The 25,236-nt window shown below is 37.9% G+C and overlaps 1 protein-coding gene across 4 annotated transcripts in view; it reads right to left on the minus strand.

Annotated features, from left to right (window-relative positions):
- Window positions 1-17,335: 17,335 nt before the first annotated feature.
- LOC149223534 (methionine aminopeptidase 1A-like) overlaps window positions 17,336-25,236 on the minus strand; it is a 205,231-nt gene continuing 197,330 nt past the window's right edge. For all 4 annotated transcript variants that reach the window (XM_089385861.1, XM_089385859.1, XM_089385860.1 and 1 more), the window contains one exon: window positions 17,336-17,800. In XM_089385861.1, coding sequence (XP_089241987.1) covers window positions 17,732-17,800 — 69 coding nt within the window. In that variant the 3' untranslated portion in view covers window positions 17,336-17,731. The remainder of the gene's footprint in view (window positions 17,801-25,236) is intronic.

The following is a 25,236-nucleotide window of genomic DNA, read 5'->3' on the forward strand; positions in this document are numbered from 1 at the left end:
TTTTAATAATATCCCTGCAAAGTGATATTGAGTTCAGATCTTACCCTCCAGGGCCTAGATCTGGATTCAAACAAGAATTCTCCTTCAGATCTGTACCAGCAATGACAGAAAAAAAAACACCAAGAAATGATATATACAATGATGAAATTAAAAACCCCAAAAACCCAGTTAAATAATTACAAGCTGAACGCTCTAAGTAACCAGATCTGTCATTATGCCGCACAAAAATTAAAAGATTTTTAAATTTTAAAAGGAGGTGCTAACTTGAAACCCTTCACGCATTACAAAGAAAAATCTTATGATAAGCTCGGAGCTAATTTAGTTGGGCTCTTCAGGAAACACAGATCGTGAGTTGGTTGGTCTAACTGAAAACTTCCCCTAACGCCCGATGATCTAAATCAAGATTTCCCTGCAAAACTCGATCTAAGCATTAAAAATAGAGAGAATAATAGTAATAAAACTTAGAAAAATAGAGATAACTACTATTACGTTCAAAATTTAAATTATTATTCAAACTCCAACAACTAAGAAAGATACCTGTACTCAAATCACTCTTCAGAAGCTATCATCAATGGATTTAGAAAAAAATATGCATGAAATAAAACATCTTACAATATTCCCATGAAGAGTAACACGAGCAGAATTTAACCCCAAAGTCTTTCTTTATTATCTAAAAAAAAGATTCCACCAGAGCTTCTTGCTAAGCACACGACTCGAAGATCGAATGGATTGACTGATAAGTGACTTCCTATTTAAAGATAGATCCTCCAACAACTAGTTCTGTTGGAAATACTGTGAGGGGAGGGTGGGGGGTGAATCAATATTCCTTAACAATTAGCACTTTTAAATATTTTTAGAGCATTAGTTAATATTCAATTATTATTAATGTTTATGTAGTAATAAAAATAAATAAAAGAACACAATAGACACAAGAATTTTAGGTGGAAAACCCCCTCCAGGTTAAAAACCACCGAACACTTTTCTAATAAATTCTTTAATCTTCAGCCCCAACTAAAATGAAAGCAACAACTTCCTAGAATTCTAGAAAAGCATTATTCTCCAACTCCCACTGGAAGGACGCCCCAACGCCCTGGTTTCTTCAGTAGTTAACTGAATGGATGCCCCAACATCCTAGACCAACCTACCACCTTGAAGTGTTCACAGGCTCCAACCTATAGGCGACTTCATGCACCAGCCTAACACCTCCCTGCCACCCTATAATGACTGAAATGAGACAAGAGTGTGGATTCCCATACCAGGGACAACGATCCATGATACAATATGATTTACAATGATTTTGACCGAACACCCAATCACACTATGACCTACAACCCAACCATGACATCATCCCAACAAAGACTCCTATACCTCCCAATAATGCTTTTTCGACTCTAGGCTGATTGACTCTTTTACAATAATAACTCTTCCAATGATGACACTTCTTCACAATATACGGATGGTTGTCATGTCTTCAAAGGATGTCCCGCTGCAATGCTTCCTTTGATTTGATACTTTCGCTCTTGAATTCTTGCTTGAAGTTGTACTTGAATCTTCTTCTACCTGCGTGCAAAATTTGCCCAGGGAAACCAATCCCAAAACAAAACAAAATACCCTTCAACTTACCTCTGCCTGCAAAACACATGTAAGTGCATAATAATGAATAAATACAAATTAAAATTATAATGCGTACTTGAAGTGTGCTCGTCACTTTTGTTGTTGACTTGTTGCAACAGTAGACAAAGACTCCCACTCTTGATATAGGCCTGGACTCTATGCAAGGCTATATCCAAAATTGACCTAAAGATATATACAATAAAAACTGATGACAAACCCTAGACTTGTGATGGACCAAGTTCTAAGTATAACAACAGAGACCATTCTATCAACTATGACAAGACAAGTAACATGAACTTACAACATCATATAGATTTAGCAGACTTGGTGTAGCATTAAGAATATGTAGCATCAAATGTGTAGTATCAAGAATAGGACATCTGAAATGTGGTATCAAAACTAACTGTGACATATAGAGACATAGAGATATAACCGAGACTCTGTATGTACTTACGCTGTCCTGCAAAAACATATGTTAGAGACGATACTCATATTTCAAATGTAAACACTAATCATACATACCTTGATGTAGGAGACTTACCCTTGATTGTTGATGTGTGGTCCTCACTGTAGTGATCCTTGAATGTATGCTTCTTCTTTCCTTCTAAGAGCTCGATATTGAATATGTTGTGTCTATGTAATTTCAGATCTCTAGGGTATGAAATTTCATCCCGTGGTAGCCCTCTGAGTCCTCTTTCCAACCCCACAGGCCTGATTAAGATTGGATTATTCAAGAAAAAGTTATGCCCAATCTCCCACGATGACCTGATTATATATTGGTTTAGTAGAGCAAACTTGTACGAAGTGTCACCTGTCACTGTTGCGACCTTCGGCCCTGAAAACGCTACTTAACAAACTATAGCCCATCCTATTTCTGTGACTATTTACAAAATTTGAATCCAATGCTCAAAGAGAAAGTTAGGACAATTTTCCCAACGTCAACTGTTTGACATGGAATTTGGGGGTCTGCAAAAACCCTAACTTTCTCAGATCATATCTCTGAAAATATAGCGAACCAAGATTTGAATTTCGGTCACGAGGTTCATCAAGATTTCAGACCAAATGGGTTTTAATTTTAGCTTTTGAAGCCCCGCAGAAATTTTTTTATAGCAAAATTTCCACAATGACCTGTTTGAAGCCACAAAATCCCTACTAGCTGAGGATATGAGGGTCATTATTTATATGAATGTCTTGAGTTGAGAGGGTCCTCAACAAGTGAACATTGGAGGGATTTTATGAGCAATTATTATTATTATTAATTATTGACTATTCAATGATCACATCCAATTATGAGTGCCATGCTACAACCCCATAGGTTTTAGCCCACTTACCGGGGTTACTAACTTCAAACATGAATGTCTCTCAAACTGTGAAGAATTACTTGGCGTGCTATATATCAATGGAAACATCTTGATGAGTAGAATCCATATGCGAGATCCTTGACTCAGAATAGAGTAAGTTTTCATGTCAAAATGCCCATGCAAGATCGGGGTAGCCCTTAGTGCCGTTTGGGTTGACATCAATGAAAACCACTGATCAAGAAGTTCGAGTGATCATCATCAAAACAATCTCAACCGTTGATGAAGATTAAAAATTCTTTTAATCTTATCCGTCGAAATATTTAAAAATTAAAGAAATTCAAATTTTTTATTTAAATGCATTTTAATTAACTCAAAAATAGAATTTTTGAGTTAATTTCCCAAAAACTTTGACTTTGACTTAACCCCCAAGGATCAAAGGTTTAAAATTTATCCAAATAATTAACTTACCTTAGTCCCAAGACCTTTTAAAATTTAATTTTTTTAGGACCGACGAATTTTGCTTTTGGAGAATTTAAATTTACATAAGACCTGGAATTAATTAAATTTATGGCTAAGGATTTTAATTAATTTTTGGTCAGAAAATTTAATTAATTAACCTATGAGGGGATAAATTATTTTTCCAACCTTCAAATGTTTAGCCATGGTTTTCTAATTATGAGGGACTATGCACTAGACATTTTACATCATGATTTACATATTTTTTACATCGCAAGGGGGGAACCCATTCGTTACAAACCCTCACAGACTACCCATTTCCGCGACACAAGTATAATTTAGCAGACCAAGCAATTTGTAATAAAATAATCTAACCAAATAGTTAGGATTATTCCCAAATTACTTTTACATAGACACGATCTAGAACACTAGGACTCGCCTAAGATCCTGGTGACAAAATCCATTCCAGCTTTGGGGTAAGGCTGAAGGGAAAAACTCTGTCGATCATCCGAAGATGAATCGGTGAGACGAAAAACCTCCTAGAATGGAGATCATCATTATAAAGTAGGTTTACCTAAGTCGTTCAATAGATGACACGGGTTTGTTGAGATTATTTACATTATACACATGCATAATGGGTTTACATAACATCTTGGAAGTCAGGCTGATGATGATAGTTGGACGACACAGGCACATTGATCAAGCGCTATCCCTTTTGCGAAAAAAATGGTGTACTGCTATGGGGCGTTGACACATAGTGGTCAACATACCCCACAACCCTACCACATCAATAATGGTCAACCACATGGAAAACAAGTGGCATTTCCACCTCACACGAAGTCTAGTGTGGCACCTGCTTTGCCATAGTGTAGTAGCACCACCATGCCATTGTGCCAGTATTCTACGGATATTTATCCCTAAGCTTAGCATTGTGACAGACTTACTCCCGCAACCAACAAAATGATCCCCATTTAGCACTCTCATAAGACCACACCTTTCCCTCTTCAACGTACATAGTTCTAACCTCTACGTCATGCCATGAACAATTCCATAAGTAATAGAGAGAATATCCATTTTACGCCTTACATTTACTCTACATGTCCTATCATCTTTGCAACTTGTCATGAAATGGAACCACAAAATCTCCACAGTCCCATTGTTCACGATGATGTGGCCCTTATCCACATGAGACACCACATCATTGCTGCATGGAAATCCTATGCCAAATGTCACCACAATCACATATTCATGGGTCTTCTGGTGACGTGTCAACTAACCTCCACGTCACCCACTCCCACATCCTCTCACTGATGTTACTTTGATGCCAGGGTGACGTCATTCAATGATGTGCCATTCCTCGAAGATGTGTTTTCAACTTAGGTCCTGGGTCACACCAGGGTCCTAGACCTTTATGCAAAGTAGTGATTTCTCGTTTTTGAACGAAGATCTTAGTTGCGCCCTCTATTCACAATGCCAACATTCCCAACATGGACGAACCAATGGTCACACCTTCACGACGTGAAAACAATAATAGCAATAGGTGACGGGGAGTTTCCCATCTCGCAATCTTTGTCAACTGCGCCTCCTACAAACAATCTCTCAGTTCACCCGACGCAATGCGACATAAATATTTGACGCTAGCTAACAAGAATTTTCCCATCTCATGCTCTATTATCTCAGTGCCTTCATAGATCACTATTCTTACTTTGACTTATCAAGACTCATCCAACTAGGATACAAGCTTACTTGAAGCAAGCCCAAACTTGAAGTCTCAAGAGCTTCAATGACATTACGCAACCCCTTCCGACACTTGTAATGCAAAACTTTGGTATTGGACTACAACCAACATGCATGACTGAGTCCCACATGGTCCTTAGCAAGTCGTAAATAGCATTGAACAACAAAGCTCATAAGCTCTAAGCCATGGAGGTTCCCTCTCCATCATAGCATACAACTCGTGGATTTAAGCAAACCACACAGTTCAATGAGATCAATTTACCATTATTCACATGGTACATACAATGGAAATCACACACAACCACAATCAACTGGTTATCCCAACAATTAACATGAACATAAATAAATAACTTGCCAATCAAGAGCATATCTCTATTATAGGGATTTGCAAGTCCCTTACAACCATGGAAATCATTCACAAACCATCACATTGCAACACACAGGAATACAAGTTCCTCATTGATAGTGCTAATATACATGTTACCACATAATAACAATAATCATCATTGATATTGCATAAACATACATAAGTTACAAGTAAGAAACTTATCTTAGTGATTGGATGACTGACGACTGAAAGGGGGACTTCAACTCTCCTCCCAACCATAGGCTAACTGCACTGCTATCCATTCTTATAGTTAAACACACTTGAGTCAGATTCAAAGTCTAGGAAGTAAAGTGCTCAAGGTAAATTCATACTAATCATTCACAAAACATGAGAATCTAGAGCACATAGTGTCTCCACCCAACAATCACTTATAGGAATCCAAAGCCTAGTGTCTCCACCTGATTATACTATAAGAATCCAGAGCCCATGTGCCTCCACCCGCAATCCAACAAGAATTCAAAGCACACCATGCCTCCAAATGATAACTTTCACGAGAATCTAGAGTCCACCCTCGATGTCTCCATTTGTGAAAACCAAGAGAAGACCCAGAGTAAATAGTGTCTCCACCTGCTATGCAAGAATCCAGAGTCCACGGCCACCCTACCTTTCCAACACCACAACTTCGCCTTTCTGCAATGTTCCTTGCTAACTCTCAAGCCTGACCATATGCTGAGTCTTATCCAGTGCTTTCATGCATTGTTGTTGCATACTTCTCACTGCAATGTAATCACCATGCCTTGGTCTTCTCGTAAGTTTCTTAATTTGTTTGCACTCTCTTCTTGTCTGTCTGATAATAATCTCCTAGTGAGAGTGTCTCTTCTCTCCATCCTTCCCTGATTTTCTTTGTGTGTTGACCAATGCCAATTGTCCCACGGGATTAGCTTTTCCTCTTTCCTCTGACACCCATACACCAATGTTAATTCTTGTACAATGTAGCAGGCATTAGGGGAATTTTGAGGTCTAAAATGGGCCTCCTAAGGAAATTATTAAATAATAGTGGAAATAACAAAATAAGATTAAATTACATCATCAAATTTTAGAGGGAAAAAAGAAAAAAGAAAAAAGAAAAACTATATTTTCAACTTATCTCCCTATGGGTTTACTCAAATTTCGAGTGGCAACACTCATTGGATGCAAAATTTGATTCTTAATCTAAGGAGTACCCATGTTGCATACTTTCGATAGACCCTACTACACGAAAAATGATAAATACATGAAAAATATGATTGGAATCATTTTTTTTTCATGTATTTCTCATTTTTCATGTAATAGGGTCCATCAAAAGTATGCAACATAGGTACTCATTGGATAAGGAATTAAATTTTGCATTCAACGAGTAATCTCGCTCGAAATTTGAGTAAAACCTTAGGGAGATAAGTTGAAAATAAGTGTTGAAAACGTAGTTTTATTATTTTTTAATCTTTTTACTTTTTTACTCCAAAAATAGTGAATCATTCCCCATGGTTGACATCATCATCTTGAATCATATTGGTTCTTAAGTTTATTTTGGTTGTAAATTTTTCTTAGGAGACCCATTTTAGACCTCAAAATTCCCCTAATGGATATGGATGAGGATTAATTGCAACATTTAAAGAATAATTACTTCCCCAAGCCATTCTGAAATAGCTCGTCCTTCCAACTCTAAATGTGTGTCCTCTCTCTCAGTCCACTCATCAATTTACATGATCAATTCATATCATAATATTTACATTAAGGGTGACAAAAAGGGTTGTGAGAATGTCCTACCACTTGGCTGGAAGCCTCTCAATGAACCGAGGAAGCCCAAAAGGTGGCGAATGCCCAAAACAAAAAGGCAACACCTATTCCCCATCCTCCTCCCACTATTTATCCCCCTACCAACCCTCTCAATTATTCCATCCCTCAAGATCCACAAGTTAACTTGCGTTGAAATGATAGAGTATCAACTTAAAGTCCATTCTTTGTTGCCATTATAAAGAGAGATATTTTCCTAGACATTAATGTAAGAGGTAGTGATTCCTCAAGAGCCTTTGTCATAATTGGTTAATAACATTCCTCTCTCTATTATGTAGGATACGGAACCCTTGATCAAATTGCATGCTTTGATTGGTATTTAAGTGCCCTAAACCCTCAAATTGATTAGCTACATCAAACATCACAATTTCATTATCTTAATTGATAGTTGTAGCACCCATAACTTCATTCACCAATGTGTAGCCCAAGAGAAACAACTCTATATCCATGTTAACAATATCCAAACCATGATTGTGAATGTTGGTTCCAAAAAATGTGAAGGTCGTTGTGAAAATATGTTGCTTCTAATGGGTGATTAATCCTTGAAAACCCACATGTTTGTTATTGAAATAGGGGTTTGTGAAATTTTTTTGGGTGTTGAGTGGTTATGGGCATTAGGTCCCATCACCATGGTATGTCGAAATATAGTGTGTTTAACCATGACCCCACTTTCACTAGCAATTTCTAGCAAGAATTGTTTTGACTTCTAGAAACTTAGTTGTCTCTCATCACTACTTATCACCCCAAAACTAATGGTTAGACTAAAGTTATTCACAAGTTTTTGGAAGCATACTTTAGGTATTTTACTTCAAAACTACAATTCCAATGGGTTTAGTGATTACCCCTTGTAGAATGGTGATACACTACCATTTATCATATTTCCACTCGAATGAATCCCTTTGAGGTTGTCTATGGTAAAAAACCACAATAAATTCTATCCTACTTACCTGGAGTCTCCAAGGTGCAGGAGGTTGATATAACCCTCACAAATTGAGCTAACATGCTTTGCACTCTTCAAGATAATATGATAATGATCCAACATAGGATGAAGCAATAGGTTTATCAACAACATTTCAAATACCGTTTTGAAGAAGGGGATAAAGTGTCCCTTTCTCTACAACCTTATAAGTATACCTCCTTCAAAGACAACCACCACAAGAAGCTTGCTCCAATTTTTTAAGGCCTCTATGAGGTCTTCAAATGTATTGGGACAATGACTTACATATTGGGACCTCCAAATCACTCTAGCATTCATCCAATCCTTCATGTATCATGCTTAAAGAAAGCAGTCAAATCTAATTGTAACTATATTGAAACTAGCCTTCTAAAGGTGGATAAAAAGTTTCAATTTGGTTGCAACTCAAGGTCACCATCGACAATTGAGAGAGTTGTCTCAATTAGCACACTATCTAGGAGGTCCTAATACAAAAGAAGATTTCACCAACTGAAGATGCCATATGTCTCTCATCTCCAATCTTGTGGTTAATGTTTCTTTTTTAGGGGCAAGGGTATGTGTTAGGTCCCTATAATACTAGTTTGCCCCCCATATTATTATTGTTGTGCCCCATAGAAGCCCCCATATTGTTATTGTTATGCCCCATAGAAGCCCACTATTTTTATTGTTGCTTCCTTACATTATTATTGTTATGTAGGCCCTAATTATATTTTGACCCTTTAGACTCCTATATATACCAAAGTGGTTTTGTCATTTGAATCATCCAAGAATTGTTCATTTTTAGTGATGTAAAGGGGGTTCCCCCCTAGAAGTAGCTTATTATCTAGTCATGAATGCATATTTTCTTATGTTTCTATGATATTTTTGATCTGGATACATAACATTTAGTATCAAAGCTCTTGATCTTAGGGTTTCGCTGCTTCAAACAGGTCATCATGACATTTTTGCTATAACTTCTTTTCTACAAAGCTTCAGACCGTGAAATTGATAACACATGAAGGTAAAATCTTTATGGATATTTGGTTACAATTTTCGACCTTGGTTCACTATATTTTCAAACGTATGGTCCAAGGAAGTTAAGGTTTCTGCATGCTCCAGAATTCTCTCAAAATGTGTCCCAGGGAAAATCATTTTAACTTCCTCTTTGAGCATCGGATTTGAATTTCATAAAAAGTGATTGAAAGTGAATGGACTATAGTTTTTCGTGTGAGTTTCAAGGTTGAAGGTTAAAATAGTGGCACGTGGCATATCGTACAAGCTCGCTCCGTTGAACCATCCCATAATCAAGTCATCGTGGGAGATTTGGCATTTCATCTTGAATCTCGGTTTGTGACTGGTAGGGTTGGAAAGAAGACAGAGGACTACCATAAGACACAATTTCAGACCTTGGGATATTGAAATCACAGAGATACAACAATTATTGTTGTGCCCCATAGAAGCCCCCATATTGTTATTGTTATGCCCTATAGAAGCCCAGCATTGTTATTGTTGCTTCCTTACTTTATTATTGTTATGTAGGTCCTAATTATATTTTGACCCTTTAGACTCCTATATATACCAAAGAGGTTTTGTCATTTGAATCATCCAAGAATTGTTCATTTATAGTGATGTAAAGGGGGGTTCCCCCCTAGAAGTAGCTTATTATCTAGTCATTAATGCATATTTTCTTATGTTTCTATGATATTTTTGATATGGATACATAACATTTAGTATCAAAGCTCTTGATCTTAGGGCTTCGCTGCTTCAAACAGGTCATCATGATGTTTTCGCTATAACTTCTTTTCTACAAAGCTTCTAGTCGTGAAATTGATACCACATGAAGGCAAAATCTTGATGGATATTTGGCTACAATTTCAGACCTTGGTTCACTATATTTTCAGAGGTATGGTCCAATGAAGTTGGGTTTCTGCGTGCTCCAGAATTCTCTCAAATAGGTGTCCCAGGGAAAATCTTCTTAACTTCCTCTTCGAGCATCAAATTTGAATTTCGTAAAAGTGTCTGAAAGTGAATGGACTATAGTTTTTTGTGTGTGTTTCAGGGTTGAAGGTTAAAATAGTGACATGTGGCATATCGTACAAGCTCGCTCTACTGAACCATTTCATAATCAGGTCACCGTGGGAGATTTGGAATTTCATCTTGAAATATCCAATCTCAGTTTGTGACTGGTAGGATTGGAAAGAAGACAAAGGGCTACCATAAGACACAATTTCAGACCTTGGCAATCGAAATCACAGAGATACAACTGTTTCAAAGTCAGTCTTATCAACAAGCTCAAAATCAAGATCTTAAAATGTGTATTTTAAAATTTGCGGAACTTTTATTTGAAAAATTAGTTTGAAGTGATTCAAAAGGAATAGTGAAGCATAGATATCATTACTTGATTCTAAAATGCTTCCCAACAAAAAAATCTACACCCATTATGCCCTCAAAATGTTATACTATGACACATGAAGAAGAAATGCAACATGATATATCAGAATTACAGGACCAAGTGCAACAACCTTCGCTCTCACAAAGAGACACCAAAAACAAATTCGGAGTGAAGAATGTTAATTGGATGGCATTTGCGGAAACAATTCAAAAACTACATGCAAACCCAAAGATTATTGTAAGTGACAGAGATCCCATTGTCCCTAGAAATTTTTGGACAAAATTATTTATTCGTCTTGGTACTCAATTAGCTCATAGCTCATCTTATCATTCTCAATCTGATGGGTAAACTGAGGTGTGAACAAATGTTTGGAAGGATATCTTCGTTGATTTGTATCTGATAAACAAACAAAATGGGTCAAGTGGTTACCTATGGCAGAATGATGGTATAACACCCATACTGCAACAAAAATGGCCCCATTTATAGTGCTTTATGGATATCATCCACCATCCATCACACCATCTTTAAGAGAGAATTCTAAAGTTTAAGCAATGGAAGATCACATCAAGCATCAACAAGTTCTCCAACTTTTAAAGGATAATCTGACTCTAACGCAGAATTAAATGAAGCAACAGGTAGATCAACATCGTAGTGAAAGAATTTTTGACGTGGGTGATTGGGTATTTTCACGGCTACAAGCATACAAACAAATGTCCCTCAAGCAAGCTAAGAAAAATAATAAATGATCGCCCAAGTATTATGGCCCTTACAAGGTGTTGCAAAAGATTGATTCTTTGACATGCAAATTAGAGTTTTCCATGTTTCATGCTTAAAGAAGGCTATTGGTGACAAGATCCCAGTTCAAACTATATTGTCAAAACTTGATGAGCAAGGAAAAATCATATTGGAGCCTGAAGTAATCATAGAAACAAGAATTTGGCAACTACAAAATCAATCAATTTCAAAATATCTCATTTAGTGGAAGACCTTCCCTGCTGAAGATTCCACATGGGAGGATAAATATTTTATATAGAAGAATCCATAAGTAATCATAGAAACAAGAATTTGGCAACTACAAAATCAATCAATTTCAGAATATCTCATTTAGTGGAAGACCTTCCCTGCTGAAGATTCCACATGGGAGGATAAATATTTTTATATAGAAGAATCCATAAGTACTGAAGCATTGAGGACAACACTTTTTTGAATGAGGAGCATGTTAGGTCCTATAATACTAGTTTAGCCCCCATATTGCTATTTTTGTGCTCCATATGCCCACTATTGTTATTGTTGTACCCTCTTTATTATTGTTATGTAGGCCCTAATTATATTTTGACCCTTTAGATTCATATATATACCAAAGAAGTTCATTCATTTGGATAATCCAATAATTGTTCATTTATGTTATGTAAAGGGGGGTTTCCCCCTCGAAGTGGCTTATTATCTAATCATTGATCTATCTTTTCTAATGTTTATGCACCATTTCTTATTTGGATACATAACAATATGTTATATTCCTACCCTAATCCCCAAAGTATATACATCGATTGGTATGTATGAAGACCATCTCTAGTAAACCAAGCCCATTTAGTAGTGTGAAAGCAATAATTGTAAGAATGTTTACTAGAATGTTCCACCTACTACAAAATTCCTTCTCTAGAATGTTCCTAGGAGGTAGATAGAACTATATAATGAAGTGAAAATAATGTAATGAGGTGTCTTGTGAAATTAATCGTAATCGAAGTTATACTCAATTGGAGGTTAACCCCTAGAAAAGCAAGTGAAAAATGTTTCCATCGATAAAGGTATAATATTTTGTGGTATTCTACTATTTATTTGGCTACTGTGGTTATAATGTATCATTTTTTCAATAAACTTAGGTAAAATCTATTCTTTTTTCTCTGCATCTTTCCATTTACTAAAAGAACACCATAGTTGTGTATACCTACAATATGTTACAATCATATCGTTAGTTGAATATGTTGTTTATGAATGTTTCTTTATTATGCTCTCTTAGGTAACTAAGTTTGTAAGGTCATTGTTGGTTCCTCAAATTTTCAAAGCAATTTTGCCAAGAGTAACACAATTATTATGGGTTCAACAAAAAATGAATTTGTTCAAATTCTATGATTTGTCTTCTTGGCTTTCCCTAAGTTTTTGTTCATGTATTGTCCTAGGCATGCATTGTTATTTTTATCATATTCAATTTCACCTCTATTTTTCTATTCTTTCATCACACTCTTCCTTCTACTTCCTTTTATGTCTATTGTTGATGAGTGTTCCCCCTTCTATCTAAATCGATGCATATACCACTTCCCTTTGACATTTCGAGTTAATTTCCCTTACATGCATTCCAATTGTATCAAGTAACTTTGAGATGAACCCAAATATATTATGTGCCTATAATACATCATACTCAAATCATCCAATCAAATCTTTTGAGTTGAGCATCATAGAGGACAATTCTTTCCTCTTTCACATCTCCTTAAGTTGTATAAATGTTAATGATTTATCTTCTAGGTGTACATATACAATAATGAATTTTACAACCACCTCTAGCCATGTGTTTTTGTTTTACACACTTCTAATACCATGTTAATACTAGTCCTCTAAGTGTACCTTTGAACATGGCTCATTTATTCATTGGTTTAACTTCATCAGTGACTCCCAATGGTGATTCAAGGATAAATATATGCGTTGACTACATTTGTGGGCCCATTGAATAATAAAAAATTTGTCATGATGATAAAAATCTTGGCTATGGTACTGTTGGTTTCATTAAGGGTTCTACTGTCAAGTCTCTCAAGCTTTTCAACTCCTTGGTTCTCCAATGTGAGGACTATGAAAGCTCCTCACAAGATGCTTTGTGTTCTAATTATTGTGATGTTGCATTGATTCTCTAAAATGTTTCTTTCATCTATATTTCTTGATTGTATGATCCAATGTGCTATGGTTTGGTTGTGGATTACGATACTTTGTGGTGGTAATTTTTTTGTGCTTTGCTTTAACCACAATGAAAATCTAATCCTTCTTATCTGACTCACCTTCCAATATAATTATCAAAGTTCACATGTCAAGAAAATCCATCATGATCTATTTTACTCGTATGGTTCTTTTAGCTGTGGTGTGAAGTCTTAAGTTGCAATGGCCCCCAAATGTTGGATAGTAAATTAGTCCCAATATCCCATTTATTATAAAAATAAGCATAGCACCATTCCTTTATCCATATAACACCATAACTCTATAAAAATGTAATAGTAAAAATCTCCCTCTCTCTCTCTCTCACACACACACGTATATATATCCAAGGTTTAAAGTTGAAGGAACAAAAACCCACTTAAAATGATAATAGAAACTTATGTCAATTCAATGTGGTGTCTCTAATCCAAACCCTTGTTCTTTTTGAAGACTTCCAAAACGAATCTTCCATACCTTTTTCCCCAAAAATTCATACTACAACCCATCTTTGATCATATACTCCCAACATAGATACATATATATATGTGTATTCTCTTATCATGGGTTAATTTAACAACCTAGTAACTCAGTTTTGTGCTTGTTTTGTCCCCAAAAAGAGTCACTTGCAAAGATGACACACACACCAACATATATACATTCTCTTGACTTGTTTGGGTTAATCCACTTACTTGACAAGCCCCTTTTTTGCTTCATCTTGAAAAAGGGTCACTTACATAGAACAAGGATATCTATCCGTAAAATCCTAATGGGAAACAAGCCTAGAAAATCCATCCAAGAAAGACATGAAAAGTGACCAAGAAACTCCAATGGAAGTAATTATCAAAGAAAGCTTGGATAAATCATTAAAATTGAGCCTTGATGAGCCATTGCAGAAAATGAGATACAAAAAGGCCCAAGAAATTTTGATGGAAGGCGCTAATTGGAGAATTTATATAGATCATCCTAAATAAGTAATCACAAATCTATCAATTACAAATTCCCATACCCATAAGTCCCTAGTGATAAAAATGGTCTTCGATTTCTTATTCCTAACTGCATAGTTACAGTTATTCAACTTAGTGGGAAGCTATAATGAACTTGTCATGACATTGAGCAAGCCAACCAGAAAAGAGAAAAATAACAAAAAGACGAGATAGCCAAGCCAACCAGAAAAGAGAAAAATGAACCAGAAAAGAGAAAAATGATAGAAAGACGATAGAAAGACGAGCTATATAATGTCCCTCTACCAAAAAGGGCCCTTCCTAATCCACGAGGACACGACCACTGCAAATGGACAAATGTATTTTTAGGAATAAAACAATTTCTTCAAAATTCTTAATTCTTAATTAAAAAATACATTAAATAATAGGCTTTCAGGGAAATAACACATTAAATCCATTAAGTTCTCTAAACCTTTTCTCACATATCCATCGGATGCGTTGAGTTCTCTAAACCTTTTGTCACATATCCATCGGATGCATCGTTAAAAGTTGGATTTCTCTTTGTTTCTCTCTCTTCCTCCAGCACCACCACCTCCCCCATTTCATTCAATTAGATCTCTTTCAAGCAGCAGTGAAATCAAAATTCGTCATAACCCATTTCAGATATTATGGGCATAAGAATCCCAATGTAGGTCTTGTTACTTCCGAAAGTGATACACAGACAAATAATATTTTTCCTTGCTTTAAAAAGTTGCTTCACATGCAAAACTTAGGAAAACCCTCGGAAATTTATTGATGGGATCCTCAATCTACTATAAGGTCACAGATGAGACACGTCATTGCTAAGAAAACAGATCAGGGATGCACGGCTTCCCTCCTTCAGCTAAAATCCATTGCAATAACAATTTTTTAAATAGTAAAAACGTCACATTTCATTTGCCTTCAGGAAACAATTTCAAAAAAATATCAAAAATGCTTATCTAGCGTGAAAAGTTCAGCGTCAAAATACCCTTCAGGGCTTTTTGAGCCTTCTGGAGGCAATCGTGAGCTTAAATTTTGATAAAACAACTCCACTTATGGGTTGTCAGTCCTTCACGTTTCTCTTCTCTTCAAAAGGACTTCTCGCTTTGTCACCGGTGACAAATTGTAGCAGCTTTCGATTCCTTGAATCTGCATTCTACAGCGTTGAGATTTCTTTACTCTTAAATACTCAATCTCAATTTCAGCACAGCAAACGCTTTTGAACAAAAATGGTAGCCCACCCTTGGCCTGCCCACTGCTCTCTTGCAAACGATTATGCTTGTTTGGCCTTGCCAATGGCCTAGCGTCACACAAGCTCTTCTCACACACAATTTTCACACGTTTTTCTTACAGCAGAAGTCGAGTGCTCCAATATCAATTGCTAGAGAAATATCTATCACACACAAATGCAATGGATGGAGCGAATAATATGGTATCATGTTATACTCAATATATGGATCACATTATAGTCAATATCACACTTCAAGACTCGATACACGTACATCATTTTACCATATGATAGCCCTCATGAGAATTAGCTAATGAGCCTCTGATGCCCCTATTAAATGATGAGCCTATGTTACAATTTCCATCCCCCATTAAGTATACAACATCTACACAAATAAGATCATGACAGGATATGGGCTTGACCATATGACACACATGCCTAAATGTATATCATCACATGGATGAACATACAAAATGTCATATTTGTATACAAATCCCTACAGCGATGCACCTATTTTATTTAATAAATTGGATGACTCATCATATGAATAGAATACAACATGATTATCACATAGAATGCTAAATGGGAATTATGGATCAATGTAACATCAACCGTGGAGTTTGTCCTAGATCTGCAACTAATCTTATGTCTATTAATGTCATGAATGCTTTGGGTCTAGAGCAAGTGGATCATACAAACTATGTTTATCATAGATTTGATGAAATCACAATCATCCCTCTTGGTTAGATTAACTTTCTTATTTCATTCACTGGTTGTGCAACCACTTCTGCAAAAGCAGATTTGGATTAAAAGTTAAAACATTAACTATACCTCACCCTTCACTGCACATGATTGAACACCATGCGTGATGTCATGTCATCCCTTTCTGCATAATTTAAGTTCTTCGATGAAGCGAGACACAAGCATGGAAATATATGATTCTCTACTTTCACGAGAATCGTGGTATATTATTATGGCATGCTTAGCATAATTAACTTGATCTCATTACAATACTAGTTCATTATTTTAATTCCATAAACATGGTTAAAAGCCTTGAACAGTTCCATAAATCATTTTAGCCCCAAGTTGGCACCCGTAATACATTAAACACTTTTTCTCCCATAGGTTCCACACACCAAGAGTACTATCATGTATAAGATCCCTTAATCTAGACATACAGAACTAAACGTTACCCCGATTGTCTACATGTAAGTGATAAAGTAAATTGTCTACAATTTAATTTATACGTCGTTTATTTGTAGAACATTTCGATGATTCAAGATTTTATGGGAAAAATAGTGTCAGTCAAGTAATCCATGGGAAAAAGTGAAAATTTAGGGTCTGTAATGTCATGGTTTTTATCCTTGCACATGCCCTGCATTTTATTATTTAAAAGTATTTTCTGAATAAAAATAAAAGGGTCTTGAAAGCTTAGTTTTCTCAAAGAAAAGTAAAAGGTAGAAGTCAAATAGTTACAGGTAAAAAACTAAAATTGAATTAAGATTTAACCAAAAACATACCAGAAAAATTTAACTCCTCTTATACACATCAAATTTGTGAACTAAAATTGTAACTGATATCAAATAGGGTCATGACTGAAAAATAATAATTTAACAAGAAAAAAAATATTAGAGAACAATGAAACTTTCTCTTATTTGGAAAATAGTTATCTTGCACTAAAATGCTGTATTCTGGTGATTGTGTTGAAGAAAATATGCAGTCTGCAATACCGACAAGGATAATCTGAGGGAATCATCCATTGCTACTTTAAGATGTCTTGTTGTTGGGAATGTACCCAGAGAAATCTTTGCATTTTCAGACTAACTGCCTCACTAGGGTCTCAACATCCAATGTCATCATAGCTTGTAAATTATGGCTGTATAAACAATGATGCTACAAAGAAGCAGCATTGTACCCAAAGAAGCAGCACTGTAACCTTTGATCACTGCTCAATTTCACTTGTAGCAACAGAATAGCTTTAAATGATTTTACCAGGGGAACACATTTGGAGAGCTGGGTAAGCGTGCTGTGAGTACTTCCACTCCTGTCTCTGTTACCTACAATTCATTATTCAAACAAGGACGTAACTACTATTAAAATTCTGACTATTCCTTCAGATTCACAACAAAAATTATAAAATTATAAAAAAGATCGTAGAGATATATCATAAAAACACCTGTACAAAAGCTACCAATCCAATTAACTTGCAATGAAGTGCAGATCGAAATGCAATTCAGAGTATGAATAAATCATACGGGAAACAAGTCAGAAGTCCTCGGCAGAAGATATGTGCAGAAAATCCTCTAGAGGCAATCATTGTCATTGCTTCTATGAATTCAAGTTTTCAGACAATTGAGTTTAAATCTATGATATTGTGATTGCTATTAGGTATCACACCTAGATCCATAAATTGCATGTTAGATTAGATGGGCTACAATGCATTTGCTGCCACTATTGGAATTGATGATAAGCTGATCAGAGATTGGATCACAGGTCCAGTGTGACTGTGGCAGTTGAGTGTCCCAATCCTTGGAAGTAGGCTGAGACAGGACACACTTATAAGTTGGGTTGGGAAGTCACCAATTTGGGATTGCCCAAACAATCCTCTGGAACTCTAGAAATATAAAATAATACTGTAACTGGTATGGTGGGAGTGATTAAAAATTAGAATCACAGATTTTGAATAGGGAAACTTAGATAAGAATGGAAAGACTAATGAATAATTCATATGTTTATCCCAATCCAATAGTTTTAACAAGTTCAGAGCTGTAACAGTTTGTAGGTAAGACACAACAAGTAATAGAGAATCTTTACGGGGTAGTGATTGAATTCCTATATGTATATTGTCATACTTTGTAGCTTAATGGATTCAACTTAAGGGCTATTTTAGAATATCCTTCACAGTAGGACAAAACCCCCATGAACAAGAAACCAGAAGATTAAACCTTGCCTTCATTTGGAAGTAATTCTGGACAGGTAAAGGTCAACATATGTAAGAGATATGCAACTGCTTCTAAATGAAGCCACCCGGACAGCATCCATTCTAACATGAAGTCTATAAGGATTCTTTCTCAAAACAGTTCTTTTATTGACCTCCGAGCATAGTAGTTATTCCCACAACAAAAATGCAAAGAACACATTTAAATATTGGAAATAATATGAAAGACTACATTAGTCACATCAAAATGTTGCCCAACCTCAAGTCCCTGCAAGAAATAGCAGATCGCATGGAGAAAAATACTGCCATGTTGAGAATCTTCAATGCATTCAAAATAGGGAAAACATAATAAGAACATAAACCACACTCAAACTACCAAAGTACATTGGTATGGAATATCACAATATGGCATATCGTCAATTCATATGCCAAATGTCCAAAACTTTAACTTGCAGATTAAAAAATGTACGACATGATAGTTTGATGTTAAAATTGGCAACTAGGGCCAAACTCCATGTGGGTCACCTCATTTGTGGCAGCTGATATTTTTCCTAGATTCCTCTTGTCAAGAGGTGTAAGATTGATCTAAAGATCATCCGATTCCGACAAGTATTTATGGAGATATGAAATTATTTGTATTTACTTGACAAATTGTCAAGGTCGGCCAGCAGTTAAATGTGTGGCACACATGCCCAGTGAATCATATAAATACAAGAGAGGTTGATTCATTTTTTCATCATCTCATCTCACTCATTCTTCTCTCTCTCCCCTTAGCTTTGGGTTATACAAGGAGCAGCTCACACGTGGGAAGGAGGAGGACGCATTAGGGCAAGGAGGACGCTGAAAGGAGGACGCAAAAGCTGCTGAAGGTCTCTTTGACCTGCGTTGACCAAGCATTGACTCATCAAGGGTGCGGTTTTGGTGTGGCTGCCTCTCCTAGGCAGGCCGCAGATTTTGGCACAAAAATCGAGGCAATCCGTCCACAGGTTTGACCAGCGTTGACTGCCCTAGTTTTGGGCAGCAGGTTGACTTCAGTCAACAGCAGTTTGACTGTGTTTTTGGGGCTGTTCAAGGGCTGTTTCTTCAGGCTGTTCGAGGGCTAGTTGACCGGAAATTGACCATGCATATTGGAGGTCAATTTCAACTCGTTTGACCAAGTTTGACTTCTGCTGATCTAGGTTTTGCTTCTGCTGATATAAAATTACAGAATTCTGATTTTGTACTATTTCTCTCTGCTGAACTATTGAAGATAAAAGAAGATTTGATCAAAGGGTTTCCCCGCATTGGGGTTTGTCCCTGGCTAGCCGCCACATCTTGTGTCTCTTGTCTTGGCTTGTTGATCGTTTAATGTTCTATCTGCACTTTACTTAATGTATATGTGATTGCTAATCTGTGGCTAATAAGAAGAAAAGAAGTAAACTGCTCTAAGCATAGAACATACCATAATTTAACATGTTATCAGAACTAAGGTGAAGACAAAGCCCAAGCAAGAGCAATCATCGAAGAGAAGGTTGGCAAGGCTATCCTAAAAACTTCATGGGGTCCTCAACACTTTTTCCCACCGAAGACAAGCTCCGTGAATAGTCTGACTATCATGGATGGAAGATGTCTCTCGATTTGACTTTAGAAGATCAGGAAGTGTTGGACCATGTGAGAGGCAATATTGTTGCGCCTCCATCAAATGCATCCGCTGCCGCCAAAAGCAAGTGGTCCAAGGGAGAAGTCAAAGCAAGGAAGATCATCTGGGACTCTATCGACAAGCGCCTGGTGGCCTATGTTTCCGAGCTGACAACCTCCAAGGAAATCTACGATAGACTGGTGAGTTTATTTAAAGTTAATGATGCAAATCAAGTTTTGTTCCTTAGAAATAAGCTGAAGGAAATTAAGAAGGGCAAAGATGAGAGTATGCAAGCATATTTCTTAAGGATCACCGAGATCAAGAATGATCTCCTATCTATTGGGGAAGTAGTTCCTGACAGGGAAATGACTATCACAACTCTTGGAGGACTGCCACCTGAATGGTATATATTCAGGACTACTCTTCTCAACAATAATGTCATCCCAGGATTTGAGAAATTGATGGCTAGATGTATTCAAGAAGAGACAAGAATGGAAGAGCAAGAAATGCCTGCACTTAAAGGCCATCCCTTTGCCTTTTCTTCTCACGCTAAAAGAAGAAACAATTCTAGGGCTAAATCCAAAGGAAAGGGTGGAAGAAAAGGACGATGTTACAATTGCAATAAAATGGGCCACTATGCGAGGGAGTGCCCTGATAAAAAGGACTCACACCATGATGATTGCCAAAATCACTCTCAAGGCAATCAAAGGAATGGAAGGTCCAATGGCAAAGGTAAAAGAAATGTCGGAAATCAAGGAAGGGGACAACCCTTCAAGAAGGCAAGAAACTCCAGGTGTGAATCCAATGTTGTTAACAATAAGCAAGATGAATATTGTCTACCAGCGGCCCTCTCTACTACTGCTCCCTCGGACACACTAGGAAATTGGCTTATTGATAGTGGTGCCTCAAGGCACTTCACTGGTTTCAAAGAAGCTCTCTCTAATTTGATAGAGAAGGAGACCAACTTGGAAATTGTTCTTGGGGACAATGCAAAATATCCCGTTAAAGGCGTAGGGAATGCACTCTTCAATTGAATCAGGGTAATACAAGTCATTTGCAAGAAGTCCTATATGTACCTGATCTCAAAAAGAACTCGGTGTTCATTTTGGCAATGGAAGACAAAGGCTACAAGGTAACCTTCATCAATGGCAAGGTACGTGTATGGAAAAAGAATTTTAAAGAAGCTTTCACTCTTGGGTTTCGAGTCGATTCATTATATCAGGTCGGAGGAAGTCCGCTGGGTGTCATGTCTTGTGACACATCACTTCAGTCCGAACTATGACATCAAAGGTTTGCTCACCTTCATTATAAAGCTCTACCCAATGCAAGACAAATGGTGATAGGGATGCTCGACTTCTGAGTATAGCAAGAAGGTGTATGTTCGGGATGTGCCGAAGGGAAGCTCAAAAGGGGACCATTCCCCTCAAGCCAAAGCAAGACCTCCGATATATTGCAGTTGGTTCACTCAGACATATTTGGTATGATGCTTGTGAACTCCTTGGGAGGATATTTATATTACCTTACTTTTACAAATGACTATTCTCGCAAGACTTGGATATACTTCTTGAAAAAGAAGGATGAAGTGTTCACTTGGTTTCGTCACTTCAAAGCCTTGATCGAAAATCAAACCAAAAAGAAAATCAAGATCGTAAGGACTGATAATGGGACTGAGTATGAATCCAATGAGTTCCATGACTTTTGCAAAGAAGCTGGCATTAAGAGGGAGACTACAACACCATATACTCTTGAGCAGAATGGTGTGGCGGAAAGGAAGAATCGTACGATTGTGGAAGCTGTCCGTGCTATGCTTCACAATCAAAGACTTCTGAAGTTTCTATGGGCCGAAGCTGCGAATACCGCCGTATATGTGCAAAACCGATGCCCTCATCAAGCATTGGGTTCCAAGACTCCCGAAGAGATGTTCATTGGGAAGAAACCTGACGTATCTCATTTTAGAATTTTTGGAAGTCCGATATACTTTCATGTGCCGAAGGAGAAGAGGAATACATTGGGTGCATCTGGAAAGAAAGGAATCTTCGTGGGCTATAGCGAAAACACTAAGGGCTATAGAATCTATGTGGCTAGTCAAAGGGAAATCAAGATTAGCCATGATGTCACCTTTGACGAAGATATGGCTCTTAGCAAAGTTGACAATCTTCCTACTCAAAGGGAATCTAAAGAAGCTGACACCGGGGAACCAAAGGAAAAGGAAGACGAGACAATGCTCGATGTGGAAGAACCTATAGATCCTATTGACCCCCCTCCGCAAGAGCCTTCCTCTTCTAGGAAGAGGCCTTCATGGCTAAGGGTGACACTTGATGATGCTGAAGGGCACGTTGCACCCAGGGGAACCTTTTGGGAAACTAAGAAGCCGACTAGGTATCAAGGATACTTGACCATCATGAGCACGATCATCCAAAATGAGCCTTCGTCATTCGCAGAAGCTGTCAAGCATCAAGTATGGAAGGATGCTATGACGAAGGAATATGAGTTCATCATGAAAAACGATGTCTAGGATGTGGTCCCCAGACCCCAGGACAAAGCAGTTGTCACTTCGAAATGGCTTTACAAAATAAAGCATGCAGTTGATGGAAGTGCGGAAAAGTATAAGGCTCGTTTTGTCGCTTGTGGCTTCTCTCAGAAGGAAGGTATAGACTATGACGAGATATTTTCACATGTTGTCCGATAGACCACCATCCGCTCGATCATAGCCCTTGCTGCTTTGCAAGGATGGAACCTACATCAGATGGATGTCAAGACGGCGTTCTTGCATGGTTCAATCAAAGAGGAGATCTATGTGGAGCAACCCAAAGGATTTGAGATTCATGATCGAGAATCTCATGTGTGCAAGTTGAAGAAAGCCCTCTATGGGCTAACGCAGGCACACCGAGCGTGGTATGAGAGGATCGATAGCTACCTGATGAAGTTGGGATTCACTAGGAGTGAAGCCGACCCTAACCTTTACTTTAAGGTTGAAGATGACAAACCTCTCATACTGGTGTTGTACGTTGATGACCTCTTTCTAACAGGTGCAGACCCTCTCATTCTCAAATGTAAGAGGGAGTTGGCTTCTGAGTTCGAGATGAAAGACCTAGGACTGATGCACTATTTCCTAGGACTGGAAGTCTGGTAGAAACCAGGGGAGATTTTCCTATCTCAAGGAAAATACGTGGTGAAAATATTGGAGAGATTCGGTATGGTGGACTGCAAGCCCGTGACTACCCCGATGGAGCTTGACTTCAAGAAGTTAAGCGGTAGTGCTGCTGGACCTGTTTTACGAAATGCTACCAAGTATTGTCAACTCGTCGGAGCATTGATGTTCTTGGTGAACTCTCGTTCGGATATATGCTTTGCAGTCAACACGTTGAGTCAACATATGGTTGAGCCTCACCACACACATTGGATTGGTGCCAAGAATCTGTTGAGATATCTTCATGGCACAATCACTCATGGGTTGAGATACATTGCCGGAGATGTGAGACTACTTGGATATACCGATGCTGATTGGGTAGGCAGTGTGGTGGACCGAAAGAGCACTTTCGGGTGTTGTTTCTCTTTGGGATCTGCCTCGATATCTTGGATGAGCAGGAAGCAGAAGTCGGTGGCTTTGAGCACCGCCGAGGCAGAGTACATTGCTGCTAGTATGGCCTCTTGTGAGGCGGTCTAGTTGCGAAAGCTCTTCAGTGAGCTGTTTGGATTTACATTGGATACCACCGTGATCCTGTGTGACAACCAGAGTGGGATTCGTTTATCGGAGAATCTCGTATTTCATGATTGCTCCAAGCATATCGATATCAGGTACCACTATATTCGGGATATGGTGCAGCGGGGAGCAATAAGGCTCCAACATATCGGTACAGATGAACAGGTCGCCGACATTTTGACGAAGCCCCTGGGAAAGGTCAAATTCTTGACTTTCCGAGAACGACTTGGTGTCGTTCAGAGACCCTCTTATGAGGGTCAAGTATGATGTATTGAGCTCTGGGAGCTCTAGGGGGTGCGGGGTACTTCTTGGAGCGACATGCGACCACAGGGCGACTCACCATCCCCTGGTGGTGCACTATGTACAGGGTGAAAGGTTCAACCTTCCCCTGTGACACCCCGTGGCGACTATAGGACAGGATGATTAGTTCTCCGTGGCGACTGTGGAACAGGATGATTAGTTCTCCTGTGGGCCAGGATGATTAGTTCTCCTGTGGTAACTGTTGGACAGGATGATTCGTTCTCCTGTGGATAGGATGATTAGTTCTCTTGTCGAGGCATCCTACCCATGTAGTTTGGGACTCATGGGAAGTACCTCTCATCTGATCAATGAGTAGGGAAATGGGGTTAGGGACCATTAGTAGTACTATCGATGGACGCATTGTTGTATCTACCGTACTCCCTATGCTAGGATGACCTCCATTGATCTGGGATCAATGATACTGATCTGGGATCAATGAGAGTGGTATGACACACTCTGAGACTGACTTCGGGTCAGTGGAGGATGGTATGATACATCCTCGATCATTTCTTCTTCTTCATAGTTCGAACAGAGTAGGGCCAAGCAGTGCAAGGCAGTGCATTTGATGGTTGGAATAGAAGCGACGATCAGACGGATTGCAGATGGAGTTCTCTCCAGTTGAGAGGGAGTGTTAAAATTGGCAACTAGGGCCAAACTCTATGTGGGTCACCTCATTTATGGCAGCTGATATTTTTCCTAGATTCCTCTTGTCGAGAGGTGTACGACTGATCTAAAGATCATCCGATTCCGACAAGTATTTATGGAGATATGAATTTATTTGTATTTACTTGACAAATTGTCAAGGTCGACCAACAGTTAAATGTGTGGCACACATGCCCAGTGAATCATATAAATACAAGAGAGGTTGATTCATTTTCTCATCATCTCACCTCACTCATTCTTCTCTCTCTCTGCTTAGCTTTGGGTTATACAA

Source organism: Pinus tabuliformis, chromosome Q (genome assembly GCF_031772625.1).
Source record: "Pinus tabuliformis cultivar Carrire ecotype Pingquan chromosome Q, CPIR1, whole genome shotgun sequence".
Lineage (NCBI taxonomy): Eukaryota > Viridiplantae > Streptophyta > Pinopsida > Pinales > Pinaceae > Pinus > Pinus tabuliformis.